The following is a 26,865-nucleotide window of genomic DNA, read 5'->3' as shown; positions in this document are numbered from 1 at the left end:
GCATGGGTGGCGTCCGCGGTGGAGGCCTGGGGGGGGCGGGAGTTTCGGCTATGGATCAGCATGTCCAAGGCCTGGGGTATTATGTGCAGACAGTTGCCGAGGCCCAGGACAGGTCTGCCAGCTCACAGGCAGCCATGTGCCAGAGCCACCTGGACATTGCAGCGATGCTCCTGAGCGTGGCCCAGTCACAGCGAGCCATGGCTGAGAGCGGCGGCGGCATTGCCCACGTGCTGCATGCTCTACTGTTGCACAATCCGCTGCTGCAGCATCCTCCTCCTCGAGCAGCTCCAACTTGTCCAGCTGCAGTGCAACCCCCAGGGCTGCGGCGACTATGTAGCAGGTCACCATCGCTGGCTGAATTCCAATCTCCACTGTCTGCAGGGGGTGAAAGGCTGACATGTCAGCTTGGTGCAGACCCCTCTGCCCAACAAGTCCAACTGGCTATGTGGTGGCCCCAGTTGGCACTGTGGACTCTGCCCTCGCATGTCCCCCTCCTTCTTCCTCTCCGCACCCCTGGCCCCGTTGGTGCCCAGCACATTGCGGTCCTCTGGCCCTGGTGCCCATCCCTGCTGCCAGGGGTATTGTCTGCTGGAGCTGCCCTTGCCACCGATATGCTCCGCGGTGCCCGTCCGCTGCCCCCGTGTAGGGGCCACTGTGGACATTACCCTTGGGTGGGCTGCGTGATGCCCCACTGGTGAGTGTCGGCCGGTCAGGGGTGGAGGAAGGGGTCGGTGTACCAGGGTGGTGGGTGGGGGCTGGGGTGTGGAGGTGGTGGGGTGGAGGGTGAGGATGGGGTGCGGGGGTGGAGAGTGGGGTCAGGTGGAGTGGGTAACCCATACGGCCGGTGTCACTCTGCAGAACCACGGGTCAAGGTGGGTGGTCAGTGGGATGCACAGAACGATGGCTGCTTTGCAGGCCGTGGCAATGGCGCTCTGTGCCTGGACACTGCCCAGTCCCATTGGAGGTGTCACCCCGGCCCCACGGCCCTTCCTCCTCCCCTGGCTCTGGCAGGCCATCCCGTCCCCAGCCCTGAGAGAAGCCAGGACCGGTAGCCCACGGTCACGCCTCTCAGTGTTCTACCCCCTCTCTCTCTCTCATTATCCACAGCGCCATTTTCATGATTTTTAAAAGCACGAGTGAACCTCACCGTTGGAAATTCACCCCAGTGGGGTGGAGTATTGTGGAGGCCCCGGAGAATACCGGGTCAGGCCCGGTAATGATATGCCAGCAGTGTTTACTCTACATGCGGAGTGGAACACATTGACGTCCCTGTCGAGGCACCGGAGAATTGCGATTTGGCGTTTCCCGATTGCAGGGTCAGCCAGCGGAGAATCCCGCCCATTGGGTGTGTGGTCGGGGGTAAAGTTCCTGGACTGGATGTTGAAAATCCTCTAATCAGTCTGGTGTTCACATCTGGTTACTCGGCGAAAGTTTTCATTATTTACATATGGGGGGTGGGTGATCAATGGCAGGATCAGCCGGGGGTGGGTGAAGAGGTAATTGTAAGTCATGTAGCTCCAAGCAGGGTTGCAAACTCGAACACTGTGACTTTCAGCAGCTTGAGAAGGATCTATTCCTCAGGTAAAACTAGGCCAGTGGATTTGTCAGCTGCCTGGCTGCTCAGTAAAGAGGTTTGAACGATCACAGTGAGGAATGTCAACACTGTAACTGGAGTTTGGGCTTCTGCAGGGCTGAAACTGGAAGGGGGAGGGTTAACAGTGTGGGCTGTGAGAAGGATGCTGCTTCCATTTCTGATTGGATCAGCCTTTGCTGTGGGTGAGGCCACTTCCCCTAGCAGCTGATCCTGCTTGTACAGACTTGTTCAGCCTGTTCCTGAGGAGTTCTCCCAGCCAGCAGCTTTCATTGCAGACTCCGGACCAGAATCCTAGCCCGACAGTAAGTACCAGGCTGTGGGTGTCACGGGCAGAGCTGACGTTCCTTACCCATTCCTTGGTGTGCCCGTTTGTGGCTTGCAAAGGCACTTCATAGAGCAGTTAGGAATAAGGTCATGTATCTCGGCCAGACTGGTAACAACAACAGCTTTCCTTCCGTGAGGAACAGTAAACCATTTGAAGGAAAGACTTGCATTTATATAGCACCTTTCACAACTATCAAAACTCAAGCAAAAGACAGTGGAGTGGTTCAGAAGTGCAGTTAGTCATTGTAGGTTTTTAATGAAAGTCCAGCAGCTTTCTGATCATTTTTACAGATACAAATGTTTTATTGAATTCAGTTTCTCCAATTAAGGTGGTGGGATTTGAAGTTTCCTGGATGACTAGGCTAGGCCTCTGGTTGAGAATTTTGAGTTAGAGACGTGGTACTGTTGATTTCTAAGTACCTTCAATGTGACTGACATTGCCTGAAATGGGACCGTGATGCTGCTTCTTAATGAACCCCCTGTGCTCCCAGTCCAGCAACACCTTGATTTTAAAATTCTCATCCTTGTTTCCAAATCCATCCGTGGCCTCATTCTTCTCCTCCTCTATGTTGACAACCCTCTGAGGTATCTGCGCCTCTAATTCTGGCCTTTGATTTTAATTCCTCCACCGTTGACGGCTGTATCTTCAGCTGCCCTAAGCTCTCGAATTCCCTCCCTACACCTACCCCTCTATCTCACTTCCCCCTTTGTTAGCCTTGATTCAGTTGGTGGCTCTATCATGTCTGAGCCACATGGTTCTGGGGTTAAAGTCCTACTACATGGCCCTAGTTCAAAAATCAAGGCGGGCACTCCAGTGTACTACAGAGGTAGTGTTGCACTGTCAGAATAGCTATCTTTCAGAGGAAATGTTAAACTGAGACCCTGGCCCGTCTGTCTAATCAGGTGGATGCTAACGATTCCAGGAGACTATTGTGAGGAAGAGCAGGGGGATCTCCATGGTGGCTTGGCCAATATTTTTCTCTCAATCAGCATCATAAAAAGCAGATTTTCTGGTCATTATTGCAATACTGTTTGTGCCGCTTTAGCTCAGTTGGCTGGATAGCTGGTTTGTGATGCAGAGCGAGGACAGCAGCGTGGGTTCAATTCCCGTACCGGCTGAGGTTATTCACGAAGGCCCCACTTTCTCGATCTTTCTCCTCACCTGAGGTGTGGTGAACCTCAGGCTAAATCACCACCAGTCAGCGCTCCCCCTCAAAGGGAAAAGCAGCCTCTGGTCATCCGGGACTGTGGCAACTTTACTATTTATTTACTGAGCACTTGTTTCCTACATTGAGACAGAGATTGTGAAGCGGCTTTGGAAATGTTCAGCGATCAAGAAAATCTCTCTATAAATACATGTCTTTCTCTTTAAGATATGCTTCTGTGCCCTGCCCTAACATCTCCTTACATGGTTCAGTGTCAAATGTTGTTCAACAACAGTCCTGCAAAGCGCCCCTGAATGTTTTAATTTGTTTAAAGGTTCTGTGTAAATGTAACTGAGTGGCCTGGCCTCTACCCCTCTGGCCAAGGCAGCAGTCATCTCAATAGCGACAATATTGCTGGAGCTCTTTGCTGCTCTCGGTTGTGGTGAGAGGCGGGGGTGCTGGGGCCTGGTTGCGGTTGGCTTAGAGTCCTCCAAGGTCTTTTCTTTCCACTACCATAGCTTGAAGATGTTTGGGAAGTGGCCGTCAGTTGGGATTCGGAAAGACAGCATCATGAATGTCACCCGGAAAAATCAGATTTTTAACTTCAGTGATATTTATTATGAGATAGCAGCTGAAGGATTTAAAGGGACATTGCACATGTTGGTCACAGTAAATCTTTGCTGTAAAAGAAGCAACAAGAGCTGTACGGCATCTTTCATTATAATGATGTGACATACAAGCAAAGATTTATTTCTGCTTAATTGTGCAGTAAACTTGGCCTGGTTGTTGTGTTCCAGGCCTTAGGCCTGGGTGTGATTTGCTGGCTTGGAAAACAAAGCCTCTGTGCGATTGGCTGGCTTGGCAAATAAGGCCTCACTGTGATTGGCTGGCTTGGCAAACAAGGCCTCACTGATTGGCTGGCTTGGCAAACAAGGCCTCACTGTGATTGGCTGGCTTGGCAAACAAGGCCTCACTGTGACTGGCTGTTTAAATAATATCTCGTTCATCCCTTTGCTGCTAAAGAAAGTAAATCTGCAGATTTTGGACACCATGGACCATTTATAATACAAGGTGAAAACCCCAAACTGTTAGTTCCTGGGATTAATCCACATAGGAAGCAAATCCAGGAAGCACATGTGTAGCCCAAGGGTGTGAGGGGCATCCTTTGAAGCACGTATCAGCTGGAAGGGGAATTGTGTGACAGCAGGCATTGTAATAGCTCTGGGCCCACAGGGTTGAATGAATAGTGGGCCTGGCGACGGGGCTGGGTGCAAGGCTGCTTTGATTAACTACTTTCTTGAGGGTTGACTAGAACATGGAACATACAGTGCAGAAGGAGGCCATTCAGCCCTCACTTCCACCCCATCCCCCAAACCCAATAACCCCTCCTAGCCTTTTTGGACACTAAGGGCAATTTAGCTTGGCCAATTCACCTAACCAGCACGTCTTTGGACTGTGGAAGGAAACCGGAGCATCCGGAGGAAACCCACGCATACAAGGGGAGAATGTGCAGACTCCGCACAGACAGTGATCCAGCGGGGAATCGAACCTGGGACCCTGGTGCTGTGAAACCACAATGATAACCACTATGCTACCGTGCTGCCCAAGGACGGTGAACAATCTGTGTTTCCCTGGAAACTCCAGGAAAGGAGGATTAATCCCTGGGCCATTGTGTGGTAAATATAATCAGGCGAGGCACCACTGGAGCATTACTAATATGGCGTGTTTTTGTTTATTATTATAAAAAAAATTGTAAATGAGAAAATGAGAGATGGAGGCAGGTAAGTCAGCTGGGGAAGTCCTCCAGGAATACAGACAACCTCTGTGCTTGGCAACCTGACCTTCTCTAAACAGCATTGAGAACAAATGGGAGACCTCCTCAGGCTGCCATTGAATTGACGTGTAAGTGTAAGACAGCCCCTCCAAAAAATTCTGGATTTTGCGTGAGGGCCTGAGGTGTCCAGCTCCATTAATCATTAAAGATAATTCAGGAACGATTTGATCTGGATCATACTGGAGTGTAAGAGGGCATGGTAATTCTGCTTTGTAAACAAGCTGTTTATGAAAATGCTGAGGGGTTTGATTTTCGCTGTCCCTTTTATTCGAAAAGAGTTGTCATGTGAGAGTACCCTTTAAGAAATGGGTGTTTAAGAAATCTACCTTTAAGAAATGGAGCAGCTCATGTTACTGGAGTGATGTCAGAGTGTGGGTGGAGCTGAGCTCCACTTCTGCTTTTTAGTTTCAGTTTGAGAAAGCTTGGGTGTGTCTTTTTTTCAGTGAGCTGAATCTGAAGTTAAAAGTGAGCTGCACTGCTGTTGATCTCTGCCATCCAAAGACTATCTATGGATCATTTGGTGAATTCAGAAGAAGTATAAATGTTTTCAGTCTTGAATGTAAACCCTAATGTTTAGCACAGAGCTAAATCATAGAATTTACAGTGCAGAAGGAGGCCATTCGGCCCATCGAGTCTGCACCGGCTCTTGCAAAGAGCCCCTACCCAAGGTCAACACCTCCACCCTATCCCCATAACCCAGTAACCTCACACTAAGGGCACTTTTTGGACACTAAGGGCAATTTATCATGGCCAATCCACCTAGGGCAGCAGGGTAGCATGATGGTTAGCATAAATGCTTCACAGCTCCAGGGTCCCAGGTTCGATTCCCGGCTGGGTCACTGTCTGTGTGGAGTCTGCACGTCCTCCCCCTGTGTGCGTGGGTTTCCTCCGGGTGCTCCGGTTTCCTCCCACAGTCCAAAGATGTGCGGGTTAGGTGGATTGGCCATGCTAAATTGCCCGTAGTGTCCTAATAAAAGTAAGGTTAAGGGGGGGGTTGTTGGATTATGGGTATAGGGTGGATACGTGGGTTTGAGTAGGGTGATCATGGCTCGGCACAACATTGAGGGCCGAAGGGCCTGTTCTGTGCTGTACTGTTCTATGTTCTAACCTGCATATCTTTGTGACTGTGGGAGGAAACCGGAGCACCCAGAGGAAACCCACGCACACACGGGGAGGATGTGCAGACTCCGCACAGACAGTGACCCAAGCCGGAATTGAACCTGGGACCCTGGAGCTGTGAAGCGATTGTGCTATCCACAATGCTACCGTGTTGCCCAATCGCTGGCTTTGAAAGCAGACCAAGCAGGCCAGCAGCACAGTTCAATTCCCGTAACAGGTGCCCGAACAGGAATGTGGCGACTAGGGGCTTTTCACAGTAACGTCAATGAAGCCTACTCGTGACAATAAGCGATTTTCATTTCATTTTTCATGTGCTCCTGTTTGGAGGTTTGTTAAGTCTTTTGGATGGTAAAAGGACAGCATACAGGTTGTTTAGTGTGGTATTCTTTGGGGTGTATTTGAATTAATGGTTGCTAAGATATTCACTGTTTGTTTTAAAAAGGTTAACTTGAGTTCATAGAATAAACATTGTTTTGTTTTAAAAACCACTGGTCCATTTTCTGCTGCACCATACCTGGAAAGTGAGCCGTGTGCTCCCCATACCACAATCTATTAAATGTTGTGGGTCAGGTAAACTCCATGATACACTTTGAGATTCTCTAAACCCTGGTCCATAACAGAGTTGAGTGGTCTCCAATGGGCAGAAGCTTGCAGGTAACACAATTTGATATGAGGCCAAAATTCCATTTTCCGACAGTGGAATGAACTTTAGCAATTTTGTTCTGGGGGTCTTTAAAGGCGGGTTAAAGGCAGTCGAGCTTCCTGACCAGCAATGTCAGGAAGCCCTTTTGCATCCATTAGCAAGTCATGCAGGCTCATTGAAAGGCCAGCTCACTGGGATTAAGTTCTCCCTCCAAGTTAAGTTACTTGTCAGTGAGAAATTAGAATGTTCACCTTCATGACTGCATTTACGTGGCTTGTACCCAATGAGGTACCTGATTAGCCGTGAGTTCCTGTTGCATTGTCCTCTTTTGGGGAGAATCTGCAAATGAGCAGCCTAAACTCGAGACCGGTTAGTGGCACCGCAACCTGTGCGGAGGTTAACTCGGTGAGGGAGGGTGGGTTCGTGGGAGGGGTGGAGCAGTGGCCGAGTAAAAATGGCAAGGATAGTGCTGGCTGTCTGGGTGCCCTCCAAATGCGGCACCGGGACCTACAACCCCACGAGGTAACGGTGGGGATGGTGGCTTCCTGCCCACCCTCTCCACGGGATTCACCGTACTCTTCGTGGATGCATTGGTAATGAGCTAAACAGTGCAAGGATGCATGTGGCTAGCTGTGCCCTCTCCCCACCCAGCGAAAATCACTCCCACTCTCGCTCCCACTCTCAAATTTAAGCCGGGATTTTCCTGTTCTGGTATGGTGGCACCCTCTGCGGGTTAGATAAAAATCCATCGATTCTCAGAGGGACCTGAAGATCCCAGTCTTAGACTCCAGAATGGAAGATACCCGTTGATGGCTTTGTTGAGAATGAGAGGCCTCAGGCTTCAATCTTCAATCTGTCTAAGGTAGCAGGTGGGGTTAGTAATGGTACAATCGGGCTTGTTAACACTGGATAAAGCACAATGGGAAGATACAAAGTCTGAAGAACTAAATTCTTAGCACAATACACTACCTTCTGGAGTGAAAGGGAAGTGTAAATTGAGCTGGCTGAATGTAAGGGCTGATAATGTAACAGCTGATCACAATCTGTGGAAAATGACGATGGCTAATAGTTGTGGAGGCATTGGTGGTGCTACTTCAGGAATCACTGGAGGAGGGAGGGTCCCAGAGAACTGGAAAGTGGCTAATGTAACACCGCTGTTTAAGAAGGGAGGGAGGCAGAAGGTAGGAAACTATAGACTGGTTAGCCTGGCTTTGGTCATTGGTAAGATTTTAGAGTCTATATTAAAGATGAGATTAAGGAGTACTTGGAAGTACATGATAAAAAACAACTGAGTCAGCACAGCTTTGTCAAGGAAACAACAAGCAGGTAACAAGGAAGTTAGACAAAGGAGAACCAGTGGGCGTGATTTATTTAGATTTTCAGAAGGCCTTTGACAAGGTGCAACATAGGAGACTGTTAAATAAGTTAAGAGCAAGGTCCTGGCATGGATAGAGGATTGGCTGACTGGCAGATGGCAGAGAGTGGGGATAAAGGGGTCTTTTTCAGGATGGCAGCCGGTGACTAGTGGTGTGCCTCAGGGGTCGGTGCTGAGACCACAACTTTTCACAATATATATTAATGATCTGGAAGAAGGAACTGAAGGCACTGTTGCTAAGTTTGCAGATGATACAAAGATCTGTAGAGGGCCAGGTAGTATTGAGGAAGCAGGCGGGCTGCAGAAAGACTTGGACAGGCTCAGAGAGTGATAAAGGAGTGGCAGATGGAATACAATGTGGAAAAGTGTAGGTTTATGCACTTTGGAAGGAGGAATGGAGGCATAGGGGGCGATTCTCCGAGCCCCGCGCCGGGTGGGAGAATTGCCGCAACCGCGCCCCGACGCCGGCGCACGATTCTCTGAGGTGCGGAGAATCGGCGCCATTTGCGCTGGCGCGTTTGATGCGGCCCGGGCTGCTGGAATCGGCGGGGCCGCCAATTTCCGGCCCGGATGGACCGAACGGCCGTGCAGATACGACAGAGTCCCTCCGGCGCCATTCACCCCTGGTCGCTGCCGGCGGGAATTCTGCCCAAAGGGCCGGGGGGGGGGGGGGGACCTGTGGAGCGGGGAAAAGTGGCCCTTCACCGGGGGGGGCGGCCTGTGGAGCGGGGAAAAGTGACCCTTCACCGGGTGGGGTGGGGGGGGGGGCCTCCGATGGGGTCTGGCCCCAGCCGACTTTGTTGCGCGGCCGGCCCCTGAACACCGACACCATGTTGAGTCGGGGCTGGCACGCAGAAGAAGTCCCCTGTGTTTGCGCAGGTTGGCGCGGCCCAACTGCGCATGTGCGGGTTGGCACGGCGCCCATTTAGCGACGGGGAGGGAGGCTGGAGCGGTGTGAATTGTGCATAATTAATGAGGTTCCAGGTGTAGAATCTGGCAGGGGGGCCGCCATTCTGGCCAGTGGGAATGGCAGTGCTCGCCATCGCACTTAGTCTCAAAAACGAAAAATTCCTCCCTCTCTCTTTCTCGTCCTCCCTTTATATTTCAAGTTTCCAGCTCGAATCAGCGATGCCACCAAAGAGGAAGTCAGCTGCTACCAAATTGGCCGCCAAGCAAAAGAAGGTCAAAGTTGAGCCAGAGGAGGACAATGTCAAGTCAACTATTGAAGCTTTAAAAGCTGCTCCGAAAAACAAGGTCAAGGCCAAGATTGACGAGCACTGCGAGCTGAGCTCTAATGGACAGGCAACGGTAGGTGGCTCCAGTGTTGTTCATATTTCCACACACTCTCGTGCAGCAATTACTGGGAAGCACGGTAGCATAGTGGTTAGCACTATGCCTTCAGAGTGCCAGGGTCCCAGGTTCGATTCCCTGCTTGAGTCACTGTCTGCGTGGAATCTGCATTTCTCCCCTTGTCTGCATGGGTTTCCTCCGGGTGCTCTGGTTTCCTCCCACAAATCCCGAAAGATGTGTTATTAGGTAATTTGGTCATTCTGAATTCTCCCTCTGTGTACCCGAACAGGTGCTGGAATGTGGCGACTCGGGCTTTTCACAGTAACTTCATTGCAGTGTTAATGTAAGCCTATTTGTGACAGTAAAGATTATTATTATTAGTCCACATATTGTCCAAAAGATCTTAACGCTTTGAGGGCCACAGTCCATGTCTACATCAAAGTAAAGTGCCAATGCCTCCCACTGTGGCAAAGTGTACAAAATATTACAATTTTCCTCCAGAACTCTGATTTTTGTGTTGAAATTAAAATAACTTTATAAGTCTCTTAAGAAATAAACACCCTCCCCCATTCTTGTTCTGACAGTTACTGTTCAGGAGCACAATCCTGCAGCACCAGCTGCTTGCCAGTGCCTAAGAGACGAGCCTGCAAACTCAGTCAGTGGGTGCCAGAGAGGGCACCTTGGTCAAACCCAATCCTATCTTTAAACTCGTGACAGGAGTTAGAAGCCAATTTGAATAGTTCCAAATTGGCCCTTCGAATCTTCTCCACCATTCAACATGATCATGGCTGATCTTCCAGCACTCGCCAAATACCCCTTGACACTTTTAGAGTCCCGAAATATATCTATTTCCTTCTTAAATAGTGATTTAGCTTCTGTGGTGGAGATATCACAGGCTGAATGAAGAAATGTCTCCTCATCTCAGTCCGAAATGGTCTCCCCTGTATCTTGAGACTGTGACCCCTTGTTCTTGGACCACCCAGATCGAGGAAACAACACACCTACATCCAGTCTGTCCAGACCTGTCAGAATTTTATACACTTTAATTAGATCCCCTCTCATACTTCTGAACTCCAGTAAATACAGGCCCAGTCGACCCGATCTCTCCTCGTAGGACAATCCTGCCACTACAAGAATCACTCTGGTGAACCTTCGCTGCTTTTCTTCTGCGGAATAAGGAGACCAGAACTGCACGCAATACTCCAGATGTGGTCTCGCTAAGGTCCTGTTCAGACAGACTAACTCACCACAGACCAACAATCAAAATATTAGCTGCTAGGTTCACATTTTAGAAATTTCCAGACAGTAACTTCATTGCAGTGTTAATGTAAGCCTACTTGTGACTACTAATAAAGATTATTATTATCATAATGAATGGTGCAGTATGCTTGAAGGGCCGAATGGCTTCCTCCTGCTTCTCTTTTCTGTGTATGTTTCCATGTAAATCTGGAGATTGGAAGTTCATCTCAGTAATAGAACATAGAACATATAGTGCAGAAGGAGGCCATTCAGCCCATCGAGTCTGCACCGACTCACTTAAGCCCTCACTTCCACCCTATCCCCGTAACCCCAATAACCCCTCCTAACCTTTTTTTTTGACACTAAGGGCAATTTTAGCATGGCCAATCCACCTAACCTGCACGTCTTTGTACTGTGGGAGGAAACCAGAGCACCCACAGAAAACCCACGGGGAGAACGTGCAGACTCCGCACAGACAGTGACCCAGCGGGGAATTGAACCTGGGACCCTGGCGCTGTGAAGCTACAGTGCCAGCCACTTGTGCTACCCAAATAATGTAATTGCCCAAGTAATGGTGACCATGAAACTACCATCGACTGTTGTAAAAACCCATCTCATTCACTAATGTCCTTTAGGGAAGGAAATCTGCCATCCTTACCTGGGCTGGCCTCCATGTGACACCAGAGCCACAGCAATGTGATTGGCTCTTAACTGCCCTCTGATATGGCCCACTCAGTTCAAGGGCAATTAGGGATAGGCGACAAATGCTGGTTCTGCCGGTGACGCCCACATCCCATCAATGAATAGATAAAAAACAATTCTGGTAAATCTCCCCTGGGCCATTTCTATGTTTAGAATAATTACAAGGAGGAAAAAAATCAGCCATTGAGTCACTTTTGTTTGAAGGATAATCTGATCAAGACGTTTAAAATGAAGAGAGGCATCACCAGGATAGATACACTGGGTAGGGCAGAGGAGGAGAATCTCATTCCCTTGTGGTAGGTGGTGAGGGAACCACTAATCTGACCTCTTCTTCATCAGTTTGCCTCTTGCAGTTCTATCTGACTACACAGTGCAGAAGGAGGCCATTCAGCCCATTGAGTCTGCACCGACCCTCTGAAGGAACCTGACCTAGACCCCCACCCCCCCCACCCTATCCCCGTAACCCCACCTAACCTTTTGGATACCAAGGGGCAATTTAGCATGGCCAATCCACCTAACCTGCACATCTTTGGACTGTGGGCAGAAACAGAAGCACCCGGAGGAAACCCACGCAGAGAATGGAACCAAGTGTAAGGGTGAAATTGAACCTGAATCCCTGGTGCAGTGAGGCAGCAGTGATAACCACTGTGCCACCGTACCACCGACCATGACAGTATTAGTAAGAGTGACCACCGCACAGTCCTGGTGGAGACGAGGCGGCTTCAGACTGAAGATACCCTCCATTGTGTTATTTGGCACTATCACAGTGATATATACAGATATACAGCACTATGATATAGATGCCGAACAGATCTAGCAACTCAAAACCTGGCAACCATGAGGTGATGTTGGCCATCAGCAGCAGCAGAATTGCATTCAATCCATAATATGTGACCTCATGGCCCGGCATATTCCCACTTTACCACTACCATCAAGCCAGGGAATCAACCTTGGCGCAGTGAGGTGTACAGGAGCACATGCTTTCCAAACCCGTGACCTCGACCACCTAAAAGGACTATGGCAGCTAACACATGGGAACACTACCACCTGCAAGTTCTGCTCCACGTCATGCATCACCCTGACTTGGAACTATATTGCCATTTCTTTACTGTCACTGGGTGACAATCCTGGAAGTCCCTTCCTAACAGCACTGAGGGTGTACCTGCGACGGTTCAAGATGGTGGCTCATCACCACCTTTTTCAAGGGGCAATTAGGGGTGGGCAATAAATGCTTGCCTAGCCAGCAATACCTGCATCCTATCAGCAAATAAAGAGGAGTGGGTTAAGGTTAACTACAGCAAATCTGAAATGGTCAAAGTACAAGTCATCTCAAAAAGTGTTACAGTGCTGAGCATCTTGAGTAGTTCACTTTCTGTGCCAAGACTAACTTCATTAGGTCTTATGGCACACAGACTGGCTTTTCTAATGTATATCCACAGGACTGTAGGGTTTCCTATTACACACATCAAGAAAGCTTACTTTTGTTGCAGGTTTATGAGGACTATGATTGCATGTTGAATCAAACCAACATTGGAAACAACAACAATAAGTTCTACATCATCCAGCTGATCGAACTGAATAACTCGTATTACTGCTGGAATCGCTGGGGCCGGGTGGTAAGTAGCAGAGATAGTGAAATATTTCTCCTTCTGCTCTCCCATCGGCCCTAGACGCCCCCCCCCCCCCCCCCCCCCCCCCCCCGCCTCCTTAACAAGTTGGGTGAGGGAGTTAATGTCTTTCTTTTTGATTTGGGGAGGCTTCTGGGAGAGCCGGGCTGGATGTGATGGGGCGAAGGAGGTTATGAGCCAACGTTGGGTCTGGGGGTATGGTCGGTTCCGAGGCTATGTTCCGTTATCAGGGGATAACTGCGAGGAGAGGCTCTGGGCTACGATTGGGGCTAAAAGATGAGACTTTAGCCAGTCACAACTGTGGCTCGTGGTGAAAGGCTTCTATATGAGGCCTCCTGCTGCACAAAGAGGGAAGCTCAGGTTTCTGACCTGATTCCAGACAGCTGGCAGTTCAGATCTCCCAGTGTCAATCCCCATTTCCAGTTAAATTTTAGCCGCAGATCTGATGATGTCATCAGGCAGCGACTTTGGGACTGTAAATGAAGGTCCCGCCTGCCTTTGGCAGAAGCTTCGTCAGTGGCCTAATTTCTGGGCAGGGAATAGGATCAGGATGCCAGGGCCTGAAATTTTAACCTCCACGCGCCCCTTTTGTACCCATTAAGTGCGGGAGGGTGGGCTTGCGTATGATCAAACGGAACCCATGAACTTATATTTCCCAGCAACTCCATTAACAAAAACATACCGACTTCCGGTTGCGGCTATGACCAGCTAAGTCGCACATTTGGCAGCTCCTGCGACAAAGGTGTTTAAGGGCCGATTGGAGGGCCCCGACGGTACTGTAAAGACGAATCCCGGTGGGGGAAGGCTCCCTGAGGAGAGTGAGACCAACTTTATGGTCGGTACTCGGAGTGGGGCGACAAAAAAAGCGGCAGCAGCTCCCCGAAAAAAGCGGGGGAAGAGGACCAAAATGGCGGCCGGTGGCGCACTAGAAGATTGGAGAAAATGGGCGGAGGAGCAGCAGGCCGCTCTCCTCCGGTGTTTTACGGAGCTGAAAGTGGAACTCTTAGAGTCTATGAACGCGACGACCACAAGGCTGATGGGGGCCCAGGCGACCCAAGAGGCGTCGATAAGAGAGCTGCAGCAGGAGATGACTGCAAGGGAGGAGGAGGCCACGGTCCTCGTGGGAAAGGTGGAGGTGCACGAGGCACTCCACCTGAAATGGCAGAGCGGCTTTGAGGAGCTGGACACTCGAATGAGGCGGAAGAACTTGAGGATCCTGGGCCTAGCAGAAGGCCTGGAGGGGCCTGATCTCCCGAAATATGTAGCGGAGATGCTGAGCTCCCTGATGGGAGAGGGGGCCGGTCCATCGCCTCTGGAGCTGGAAGAAGCATATCGGGTCATGGCTAGGTGGCCTAGGGCGAACGAGCCCCCGAGGGCGGTGCTGGTGCGATTCCAGCGTTTCTGTGATCGGGAGAAAGTGCTGAGGTGGGCCAAGAGGGAGAAAAGCAGCAAATGGGAGAATTCGACGGTGCGGATATATCAGGACTGGAGTGCGGAGGTGGCAAAGCGGCGGGCCCGGTTTAACCGGACGAAGGCAGTGCTGCACGCAAAAAGGATCAAGTTTGGAATGCTGCAGCCAGCGCGCTTGTGGGTCACCTACAAGGACCAGCACCATTACTTTGAGACCCCAGAGGAGGCATGGACTTTTGTTCGGGAGGAAAAGCTGGACCTGAACTAGAACTTGGGAACGCCGGCGGTCGAGGCCGCCCGAGTACCCTTGACTGATCAAGTGGCCCATGTCTTTCTTAGGCCAGGTCGGAACTTGGTTAAAGTTGATGGATCGTTTGGTTTCTTTGAAACTTGTGTTATGGGGGGTTTCTTTGTTCCTTTTTGTGTGTCTCTTCCCGTTGCCAACTTCCCTTAATTATTGTTGTTGTAGGGGGGGGCTTTTTTTTACTGTTTTTTGATCTGTTCTTTAAGGGTTATGGTTACTGTTCTGTTCGATGGAGGGTGATGGTTAAATACGTTATTATTGGGTAGTTATTTAGTTATGCAGGCATAGTTATGTATTTATGTATTTATTTGAGATTTGTTATTTATATTGTTATATTGTTAAGTTGGGGAGGCGGGACGGGGGGGGTGCAAGTTGGTTATGCGTGTTTTCTTTTTCTCTTTTTCTTCCTCTCGTTTTAAGGGGGCTTTTTTATGGGCTTGGATGGGGACGGGGGTGGAATTGAAGATGGCGGGGTAGGGTGTGGCCGGGCGAAAGCGCGGGCTTTCCCCTGTTTCCTGCGCGCGGGACGGAGGAAGGGGGAGGAGAGAAGAGTGGGGTGTGGCCAGCAATGGCGGCTTTTCCCGCGCTGAAGCGGGGTCAGAGAGGGATGGCAAGGGGGGGGGGGGAGGCCCCTCCCCCCCACATCGGGAGGAGTCGGAGTGTGGCAGGGGCAGCCGGGTCAGCGAAAATCAGCTGACTCTCGGGAGTACGATGGTGGATACACCGCGGCTAGGAGGGGTCCTAGCCAGGGGGGGGGGAGGGGGGTTAGGGGGGGATACCGGGTTGCTGCTGGGAAGGCCGAGGACGGGAAGGGAAGAACGGGAGGAGAGAGGGGGGGGGGGGGCATCGCCATGGGGAACGGGTCAGAAGGGGAGGGTCGACCCGGGGCGAACAGGGGACAGGACATGGCTAATAGACAGGGGAAAGGGACAGGTCGCTCCGCGACCCGGTTGATTACTTGGAACGTGAGGGGGCTGAATGGGCCGGTCAAGAGAGCAAGGGTTTTTTCACACCTAAAGGGACTGCAGGCGGATGTGGCAATGTTGCAGGAGACTCACTTGAGAGTAGTAGACCAGGTACGCCTGAGAAGGGGGTGGGTGGGACAGGTGTTCCACTCAGGCTTGGACGCAAAGAACCGGGGGGTGCCGATTTTGGTGGGAAAGAGGGTGTCGTTCGTGGCGGCGCAGGTGGTAGCAGATAAGGAGGGTAGGTACGTGATGGTGAAGGGTAGGCTGCAGGGAGAGAATGTGGTGCTGGTGAATGTGTATGCCCCGAATTGGGATGACGCGGGTTTTATGAGGCGCCTGTTGGGCCTCATTCCGGGTCTGGAGGCAGGGGGCCTGATCATGGGGGGGGACTTCAATACAGTGCTCGACCCTGGGCTGGACAGATCGAGTTCCAGGACGAATAGGAGGCCGGCAGCGGCAGAGGTGCTAAGGGGGTTCATGGAGCAGATGGGGGGGGTAGACCCTTGGAGATTTGGCAGGCCAAGGGCGAGGGAGTATTCTTTTTTCTCCCACGTCCACAGGGTGTACTCCAGAATAGACTTTTTTGTACTGAGCAGGGGGCTGATTTCGAGAGTGCAGGACACGGAGTACTCGGCCATTGCGATTTCGGACCATGCACCACACTGGGTAGAGGTAGAACTGGGGGAAGCACGGGACCAGCGCCCGTTGTGGCGCCTGGATGTGGGGCTGCTGGCGGACGATGAGGTGTGCGGAAGGGTCCGGAAGGGCATTGAGAGATATCTGGGCACGAACGACACGGGCGAGGTGAAGGTGGGGGTAGTCTGGGAGGCCCTGAAAGCAGTGATCAGAGGAGAGCTGATCTCCATAAGGGCACACAGAGAAAGGAAGGAGAGGCAGGAGAGGGAGAGACTGGTGGGGGAACTTATAGAAGTGGACAGGAGATATGCGGAGACACCAGAGGAGGGGCTGTTGAGGGAGCGGCGCAGTTTACAGGCCCAGTTTGACCTACTGACCACTAGGAAGGCGGAGACGCAATGGAGAAGGGCACAGGGCGCGGTCTATGAGTACGGGGAAAAGGCGAGCAGGATGCTAGCACACCAGCTGCGCAAGCGAGAGGCAGCCAGAGAGATTGGGGGAGTGAGAGAGAGGGGTGGGAACGTAGTGCAGAAGGGGCAAGAGGTGAACGGGGTCTTCAGGGATTTCTACAGGGAATTGTACCGGTCTGAGCCGCCCAGGAGGAGGGGGGGAATGGAGAACTTCCTCGACAGATTGAGGTTCCCAAAGGTCCAGGAGGAACGGGTGGAGGGGCTGGGGGCGCCGATAGAGCTGCAGGAGCTAGTTAAAGGGATAGGCCAGATGCAGGCGGGGAAGGCGCCGGGGCCGGATGGGTTCCCGGTGGAATTTTATAAGAAGTATGTGGACTTGGTGGGTCCAGTGCTGGTGCGAGCCTTCAATGAGGCGCGAGAGGGGGGGGGTTCTGCCCCCGACAATGTCACAGGCCCTGATCTCCTTGATCCTGAAGCGGGACAAAGACCCTGTACAGTGCGGGTCCTACAGGCCTATCTCCCTCTTGAATGTAGATGCCAAACTGTTGGCAAAGGTCCTGGCAACCAGAATAGAGGATTGTGTGCCAGGGGTAATCCATGAGGACCAGACGGGGTTCGTAAAGGGACGACAACTTAACACAAATGTCCGGAGACTGTTGAATGTGATTATGATGCCAGCAGTGGAGGGGGAGGCTGAGATAGTGGTAGCACTGGATGCGGAGAAGGCATTCGATAGGGTGGAGTGGGAATACCTGTGGGAGACGCTGGAACGGTTTGGGTTTGGGGAGGGATTTATCAAGTGGGTGAAGCTGCTGTATTCGGCCCCGATGGCGAGTGTGGTTACAAACGGGAGGAGGTCAGAGTATTTTGGGCTCCATCGAGGTACCAGGCAGGGATGCCCCCTATCCCCCTTACTATTTGCATTAGCGATCGAACCGTTGGCGATGGCACTGAGGGGTTCAGGGGGTGGAGAGGACTGACAAGGGGAGGGGAGGAACATCGGGTATCACTCTATGCGGATGATTTGTTGTTATATGTGGCGGACCCGGAAGGGGGAATGCCGGAGGTAATGGAAATACTAGCGGAGTTTGGGGACTTTTCGGGATATAAATTAAATGTGGGTAAAAGTGAGGTCTTTGTGATACACCCGGGAGATCAGGGGGAGGGAATTGGGCGGCTCCCCTTTAAGAGAGCAGTAAAGAGCTTCAGGTACTTGGGGGTGCAGGTGGCAAGGAACTGGGGGACCCTCCACAAGCTGAACTTTTCAAGGCTGGTGGAGCAGATGGAGGAGGAGTTCAAGAGGTGGGACATGGTACCGCTGTCGCTAGCAGGGAGGGTGCAGTCAGTCAAATGACGGTCCTCCCGAGGTTCTTGTTTCTGTTTCAGTGCTTGCCCATCTTTCTCCCCAGGGCCTTCTTCAAGAAGGTAACTAGCAGCATTATGGGCTATGTGTGGGCACATGGCACCCCTAGAGTGAGAAGGATTTTCTTGGAACGGAGTAGGGACAGGGGAGGATTAGCGCTGCCCAATCTTTCCGGATACTACTGGGCGGCGAACGCATCGATGGTGCGCAAGTGGGTGATGGAGGGGGAGGGGGCAGCTTGGAAACGTATGGAGAGGGCGTCCTGCGGCAATACAAGCCTGGGGGCGCTAGTAACGGCACCATGGCCGCTCCCCCCCACAAGGTATACCACGAGTCCGGTAGTGGCGGCCACCCTGAAAATCTGGGGGCAGTGGAGGCGACACAGGGGGGAAGTGGGGGGTCTGATGGCGGCGCCACTGAGAGGGAACCACAGATTTGTCCCGGGGAACACTGGCGGGGGATTCCAGAGCTGGCACAGGGCGGGCATCAGGCAACTGAGGGACATGTTCATAGAGGGGAGGTTTGCGAGCCTGGGAGAGCTGGAGGAGAAATTTGAGCTCCCCCCGGGGAACACGTTTAGATACCTGCAGGTGAAGGCATTTGCCAGACGACAGGTGGAAGGATTTCCCTTGCTTCCGATAGAGGGGTGAGTGATAGGGTGCTGTCAGGGGTCTGGGTCGGAGAAGGGAGGGTCTCGGACATCTACAAAATAATGCAGGAGGTGGAGGAGGTATCGATAGAGGAGCTGAAAGACAAGTGGGAAGCGGAGCTGGGAGAGCAGATAGAAGATGGGACATGGGCGGATGCCTTAGAGAGGGTCAATTCGTCGTCGTCGTGCGCAAGGTTGGGCCTCATCCAATTTAAGGTGCTGCACAGAGCCCATATGACGGGGACTAGGATGAGTCGGTTCTTCGGGGGTGAGGACAGGTGTGTTAGGTGTTCGGGAAGCCCTGCGAACCATGTACATATGTTCTGGATGTGCCCGGCACTGGAAGAGTTCTGGGAGGGGGTGGCGGGGGACGGTATCGAGAGTGGTGGGAACCAGGGTCAAACCAGGGTGGGGGCTAGCGATTTTTGGGGTTGGGGTGGAGCCAGGAGTACAGGAGGCCAAGGGAGGCCGGAATATTGGCCTTTGCGTCCTTGGTAGCTCGGAGAAGGATCTTGATTCAGTGGAGGGACACAAGGCACCAAGTGTTAACACCTGGTTAAACGACATGGCAAGCTTCATCCAATTGGAAAGAATCAAATTCGCCCTGAGAGGGTCGGTACAGGGGTTCTTCCGGCGGTGGCAGCCCTTCCTTGACTTTCTGGATCAGAGATAGGAACTGGAGGCCGAAAACAGCAGCAACCCGGGAGAAAGGGGGGGGGGTGGGGGGGAAGGGAGGGGGGGGGGGGATAGCAACGAAGGGAGCACGTCAGCGGGGGGTCGCGGGCAATGACTGCCCGAGGCCATCGGCAGAAAGGGAAAAACGGTTTGGTTGCTAGAACGGGTAGCGCGGGGGGGGGGGGGGGGGGGGGGGGGGGGGGGGGGGGGGGGGGGGGGGGGGGGGGGGGGGGGGGGTGGGAGGGGCGCACGAAGGGGTGGGGTGCGCGTCGGGGGGAGGGCGTGGGGAGGATTTTCCAGGGGGGATTTGTTGTGTTATAATTTAAAATGTAGTAGATGTAAATGTTTGTATCGAAAAATTTCAATAAAAATTATTTTTAAAAAAAAACAAAAACATACCATGTTTCTCTGAAAACATCATTTCACCGAAATGATAATGGTTGTTTCTGTCTCTTCACCTATATTCTACTACTGGAGAGACATGTGAAGATTGACGAGGTGATTAACAGTCTGGCAGGGTGGTATTGTTGTTTTTGGATCTCCACACTTCCCTTGGAGAGAAGTGTGGAGTAATGAAAGTATTCACAGGATAATTAATAGTCTGACAAGCCTCCATGTGAACTGTGACAATAACCATCCGTAAAGTGAATTACAGGCTGGTTAGTGCTATACTGTGGAAGGGTTTTATGGGGTCCCATGCCCACCCGACATGAGTCTTCCACAATCCAGAACGCAAAGCTGGAACTGTCTGGAGTGGGATTCAAACCCTCCACCTTCTGACTCGGAGTGGGGAGGGGGAACGATTCCTGTACTGCAGCAGTTTGGGAGTGAAACAAATTGAGAACAATGTTGAAATGTGATGATTTGAGGGCCTTTGAGGGAACCTCTTGTGAATTCCTAAGGTCCAGGGGCCTGAGATTGAAAACCACCGGTTGAGGAAGGCAGTGGGCTTGATCAGCTCGAGTGTCCCAATCCTGCCGAGCTCCGAGGGCACTCTGCTGACTAAAGTTCAAACGTGTTCCGTTCCAGAACCTTCTTCATTTATCATCGTAAGCATCAAAAAAAACAACAAATGTTCTTCAGCAGTGGCATTTATGGGTTGGAAATCTGAATGTTGTCTGATCATTTTGAAATATTCCTTCCTGTGTCGGTCTCATATGTATCCTATGTTCCAGCTCACAATGGAGTTTTTGCACCCACCTTGGTTCCTGAAAAAATTCCCAAACTAGGCTTCTGCTCCTTCTCCTGATTCCCATCCAGACATTTTTGTTTAAGCAGTAATGTAAAAGGGAAATCACTGCTGGAATTCTGTAATAAAAATAGACAAGGCTGGAAACTCAGTCGATGAAGACTGTTCTGAAAGCTGACGGCAGACTTTCTTCAGCTTCCGGTTACCAGGTGAACATTTGACATTCCTTGTTTTCTCTGCCCCTCTCTCTCTCTCTCTCTCTCTCTCTGCCCCCCCCCTCTCTCTCTCTGCCCCTCTCTTTCTCCTGGTTAGGGGGAACCTGGCCAAAGTAAACTAGGTCCTGCGGTTGCCCTGAATGCTGCTACGAAGGATTTTGAAAAGAAGTTCAAAGACAAGACAAAGAATGACTGGGCGAATAGAGATTGCTTCGAAGCACATCCTGGAAAGTACACAATGATTGAAGTTCAGCAGGGCTATGAAGAAGCGACAGTTATTAAGGTTGGTCAAACTTAGATTGGTGTCCAATTTTGACTTACTTTATGTTGTGTGCGTGTGGTGAATTATAAACCTAGTAATTTACACTGTGTTCTATTATATGTATTGTGTCCTTGTGGGCTCTGTATACGAGCCGTTGCGCGGCTCTGCCCATAGGGGGAGATGAGGAGTTTGTACTGGGCTCCACCCTTGGCTCCGCCCATGGCTCTGCCCATGGCTCCTCCCACTAACCGGAAGTATAAAGCTCTGCAGTCGTGAGCCTGCTGCCAGTTCATCTCGTCGCAGGCAGGCTCTGTTGTAAGATTATTAAAACCACTGTTCACTTCCGATCATGTGTCTTGTGAATTGATGGTCACATCAATTTAATAATCTTAGGAAACTTGAAGAAAACTGCTATGGAATCAGCCCTCAAACCTGACCGACTAGAACTTGACCCTCAGGCTGCAGAGGCAAAATAAATCTTTCTACACTGGCTCAGATGTTTCAAGGCCTACCTGGCCCTACGGAGGAGCAGAAACTCAGCCTACTGCACACAAGGGTGAGCCACCGTATCTCTACTTAACTTAACAGTACTACCTCGTATACGGAGGCCCTGGCCATGCTCGATCGAATGTATGTGAGGCTTATCAACGAGGTCTACGCGCGCCACATTTTTACGACCCAGCGCCCCGCGGAGTGGCTGGAAGAATTCCTGCGGGATTTAAAAGCTTTAGATCGGGACTGCAATTATCAAGCTGTATCAGCCGCCCAACATATGGAGCTCACTGTCCGAGATGTATACGTGGCAGGGCTCAGGTCCAACTATGTGCGCCAGTGGTTGCTTGAAAAAGGGGCCCAGAACTTGGAGGACACTGTAGAGTTAGCTACAACTATGGAGGTCTCGTTCCGCAGCCTCACCTCGTTCCCCGCGGACCAAGCGACACCATCATGGGCCCCCGACCAGCGACTGCCCCAGGCCTGCGCCGCGTGGCCACCCACCCACTACACAGCCCCAGTGTGCCATTTTTGTGGGCAGCCCCAACACCCACGGCAGCACAGCCCGGCCCGCAACGCGACCTGCAGCAGCTGCGGTTGCAAAGGACACTATGCCCGGGTCTGCCTGGCGAAGAAAACCTCCACTGCAAACTCTCCCGCAGCCCAGAGCACTCGCTTCCCAAACTTGCAGGCCCCAAAATGCTGCAGCCTGTATACCGACTCCGCCCACACCTGACACGTGCAACTCATGGGGGCTGCCATCTTGGCAATCCTCCTCCACGCGGCCGGCCACGTGCGACTCATGGGGGCCACCATCTTGGACGCCATCTTCCTCGCTGCCCGCCACGTGAGAGCCACGGGGGCGGCCATCTTGGGATCCATCCTCTTTAACCTCTGAAACTCACCTCGAAGACTACGACCTCAGCGGACAGTCATCACTGGGCCACTCCAGCACAGCTGATCGAGCTGCCGACTACCCGCAGACTCAGCGCAGTCACGTTGGACCAGTCGCGTCCGAAACACCTCCGCAACTCGATGATGACCGTTAAAATCAACGGGTACAGTACACCGTGCCTCTTCGACTCCGGGAGCACCGAGAGCTTCGTACACCCAGATCTGGTAAGACGCTGTTCGCTCCCTATTTTCCCTGCACGGCAAACTATCTCCCTCGCTTCGGGCTCACACTCCGTTCACCTCCAAGGACGCACCGCCGTGACCCTAACGATCCAGGGCACTAGCTACGCTAACTTCCAGCTATACGTACTCCCCGAACTCTGTGCCCCACTCTTACTGGGACTCGACTTCCAGTGCAACCTCAAAAGACTCACACTCAGCTTCGGCGGGCCCCTACCTCCACTTACTATCTGCAGTCTAGTGACACTAAAAATCGACCCCCCATCACTCTTTGCTAACCTCACTCCGGACTGCAAACCCGTAGCCACTCGCAGCAGGCGGTACAGCCTGTTTACCAGAACAGAGGTCCATAGGCTCTTGCGTGAGGGGGTCATAGAGGCCAGTAACAGCCCCTGGAGAGCTCAGGTGGTGGTCGTCAAGACCGGGGAAAAATTCCGAATGGCAGTGGACTATAGCCAAACCATTAATCGGTTCACGCTCCTCGATGCGTACCCCCTCCCCAGGACTGTAGACATGGTGAATCAGATCGCCCATTATAAAGTCTTCTCCACGGTGGATCTGAAGTCTGTATACCACCAGCTCCCAATCCGCCCGGAGGACCGCCACTACACGGCATTCAAGGCTGATGGCCGCCTCTTCCATTTCCTCCGGGTTCCCTTTGGCGTCACGAATGAGATCTCGGTGTTCCAAACAGCAATGGACCGAATGGTGGACCAGTACGAGCTGCGGGCCACGTTTTCGTACTTGGATAACGTCACCATCTGCGGCCATGATCAGCAGGACCACGACGCTAACCTCCATCGATTTCTCCAAACTGCCCAGAAACTTAACCTCACGTATAACACGGAGAAATGCGTTTTCTGCACGACCAGACTAGCCATCCTCGGTTATGTCGTGGAAAACGGAGTCCTGGGCCCCGACCCGGACAGTATGCTGGGCGCTCCTTACAACTCTCTCTCCCTCATTGCCCCAGGGCCCTCAAAAGGTGCCTGGGATTCTTCTCATATTATGCCCAGTGGGTCCCTCAATATGCAGACAAAGCCCGCCCACTCTTTAAGGCCACACTCTTTCCTCTGTCAGATGAGGCTCGCCAGGCCTTCACCTGCATCAAGGAGGACATCGCCAAAGCGGCCATGCAGTCGGCGGATGAATCCATCTCCTTCCAGGTTGAGAGCGATGCCTCAGAGGTAGCTCTTGCAGCCACATTGAATCAGGCAGGGAGACCAGTCGCCTTTTTCTCCCGAACCCTCTCCGCTTCGGAACTTCGACACTCCTCAGTCGAAAAGGAAGCACAAGCCATCGTGGAAGCTATACGACACTGGAGGAACTACCTCGCAGGTAGGAGGTTCACCCTCATCACCGACCAAAGATCGGTTGCCTTCATGTTTGACAACTCGCAAAGGGGCAAAATTTAAAATGATAAAATCCTGCGGTGGAGGATCGAACTCTCCCTACAAGTGTGATATTATGTATCGACCGGGGAAGCTCAACGAGCCCCCAGATGCCCTGCCCCGCGGCATGTGCGCCAGCACGCAAGGCGACCACCTGAAAGCTATCCACAATTACCTCTGCCACCCAGGGGGTCACCCGACTCGCCCACTACATCAAAGCCCGAAATCTGCCTTTCTCCACCGAGGAGGTAAAAGCTGTCACCAGGGATTGCACGATCGGCGCGGAGTGCAAACCGCACTTCTATAGACCAGACACGGCCCACCTGGTAAAGGCATCCCGGCCCTTTGAACGCCTGAGCATCGATTTCAAAGGGCCACTCCCCTCAACCAATCGGAATGAATACTTCCTGAAATTCATTGACGAGTTCTCCCGCTTCTCCTTTGCTATCCCGTGCCCCGATATGACCTCCCACACAGTCATCAGAGCCCTGCACAGTATCTTCACCCTGTTCGGTTTCCCCAGCTACGTACACAGCGACAGAGGTTGGTCCTTTATGAGCGACGAGCTGCGTCAGTACCTGCTTGACAAGGGCATCGCCTCGAGCAGAACTACCAGCTACAACCCCAGGGGGAACAGGCAGGTGGAGAGGGAGAACGCGACGGTCTGGAAGACACTCCTACTGACTCTCCGGTCCAGGAATCTCCCGACCTCCCATTGGCAGGAGGTCCTCCCAGACGCGCTCCATGCTATTAGGTCCGTCCTATGCAACGCCACCAACCAGACCCCTCACGAACGGCTATTTGTTTTTTCTAGGGGCACTACCACGGGGGTTTTGCTCCCAGCATGGTTGAAGACACCAGGCCCAGTTCTCCTCCGGAAGCACGTCCGGGCACACACAACTGACCCACTCGTAGAAAGAGTGCTCCTATTCCACTCCAACCCCCAATACGATTTCATCGAATACCCTGACGGCTGTCAGGACACTGTTTCCCTCCGGGACCTGGCGCCTGCAGGATCCAACTCCACCACCGCTACTGCCGAGGTACCCCTCACACTAAACCCCACACAACCCTCCGCGCCCTGCGCCCCCCCACCTACAGGTTCACGGCCTGTGCTCCGCACCCCCGTGCCTATAGGTTTCCTGCACTCCCCGTCGCCCGTCGAACCAGTCGGGTACGAAGCTCGGACCGAATCACCCCCGGTGTCCACTATCTTACCCTCACCGACCGTCATCACCCAGCCACCCGAAGAGGCTGCAACCCCGGTGCTTCGCCGATCCCAAAGGACGACTCGGTCGCCGGACCGGCTCAATTTGTAGACCCATCACCCCCGCCAGACTTGATTTTGTTTACAGGGGGTGAATGTGGTGAATTATAAACCTAGTAATTTACACTGTGTTCTATTATATGTATTGTGTCCTTGTGGGCTCTGTATATGAGCCGTTGTGTGGCTCTGCCCATAAGGGGAGATGAGGAGTTTGTACTGGGCTCCACCCTTGGCTCCGCCCATGGCTCTGCCCATGGCTCCTCCCACTAACCAGAAATATAAAGCTCTGCAGTCGTGAAACGTGAGTCGTGCCAGTTTATCTCGTCGCAGGCAGGCTCTGTTGTAACATTATTAAAACCACTGTTCACTTCCAATCACGTGTCTTGTGAATTGATGGTCACATCAGTGCGCTTGTGACAGCCTCACATCTCTCCAAGTTGGTTGCAGTTAATTTAGTCGACTGGGATCTGATGATTCACTCGACAGTAAGAGCAGACTTAGATAATGGAGACATGGATAGTCTGCCCACTAACCGATGACTGAGGGAACACGGATTTAAGGTTTTGTGTAAGAGGGTCGGTGGGGTGCTGGTGGGTGTGGGGTGGTGTGAGCGGTGAGAGAGGGATATGAGGAGGGGCTTTTCTGGGCAGTGAGTGGCAATGATCCAGAACTTCCTGCCCACGATGGGGTGAAAGCTGAAATGCTGAATGATTTCAAAAGGAAGTTGGTTGGTTACTTGAGGGAAATAATCCCACAAGGCTACAGGGATAGAGCGGGGGGAATGGGACTGACTGGAGAGCCAGCGTAGGCTTGATTGGCTGAATGGCCTCTTTTCATGCCGTACTGATGCTGTGAAGGCTCTATCCAGAATAAAAAAGGTTTTAGTGGACTTTAGTGTTAACCGCTGGACAGAAATCTGTCTGAACCGATAGCCTACCAATGACAGACCCACACCACTGGGTTTTCTCCCAAACTGGGAGGACAAAAAGCTGTTTATTTTTAATTGGTAATATTTGGATGAAGGCAGCACGGTGGCCTAGTGGTTAGCACAACCGCCTCACGGCGCTGAGGTCCCAGGTTCGATCCCGGCCCTGGGTCACTGTCCGTGTGGAGTTTGCACATTCTCCCCGTGTCTGCGTGGGTTTCGCCCCCACAACCCAAAAATGTGCAGAGTAGGTGGATTGGCCACGCTAAATTGCCCCTTAATTAGAAACAATAATTGGCTAATCTAAATTAAAAAAAAAATAAAAAATATTTGGATGAAGATTTGAAGGTTCCTGGTGCTGGGAGAGATTAGGGCTGAAAAGAGATAAAGTAAAATGTCAGATAGCGTGAGAATGTTTGAGGTCCATGGAAAGAATGTCATGAAGAATCTCAATTCCAACATGGTGAGGCTGCAGGCAAGCAGTGAGATTTAGGAGTTTAACAAGTGAAGGATGTTTAGAGGAGCAGGGAGGATATAATATAAAACACAGATATGTAAAGTTGTGATGGGGAGTTTAAAAGTTTGAGATGAGAGAAATGGTTTATCGTTCCACAAGATGGCGGTCCAGCATGAAAGTGTTCCAAAAGAATGACTGAACTGGGAGAGTGATAAGTATTGTCAG

General features: G+C 51.9%; 1 protein-coding gene across 1 annotated transcript in view; it reads left to right on the top strand.

Annotated features, from left to right (window-relative positions):
- The first annotated feature begins 1,745 nt into the window (after nt 1-1,745).
- parp3 (poly (ADP-ribose) polymerase family, member 3) overlaps nt 1,746-26,865 on the top strand; it is a 54,889-nt gene continuing 29,769 nt past the window's right edge. Inside the window, exons 1-4 of the mRNA XM_038810826.1 lie at nt 1,746-1,896; nt 9,144-9,342; nt 12,756-12,881; nt 20,810-20,995. Coding sequence (XP_038666754.1) covers nt 9,163-9,342; nt 12,756-12,881; nt 20,810-20,995 — 492 coding nt within the window. The 5' untranslated portion in view covers nt 1,746-1,896; nt 9,144-9,162. The remainder of the gene's footprint in view (nt 1,897-9,143; nt 9,343-12,755; nt 12,882-20,809; nt 20,996-26,865) is intronic.

Source organism: Scyliorhinus canicula, chromosome 11, assembly GCF_902713615.1.
Source record: "Scyliorhinus canicula chromosome 11, sScyCan1.1, whole genome shotgun sequence".
In the NCBI taxonomy this organism is placed as follows: Eukaryota; Metazoa; Chordata; class Chondrichthyes; order Carcharhiniformes; family Scyliorhinidae; genus Scyliorhinus; species Scyliorhinus canicula.
The sequence above is the reverse complement of the archived record's forward strand: the minus strand, read 5'-3'. Positions and strand labels throughout refer to the sequence as shown.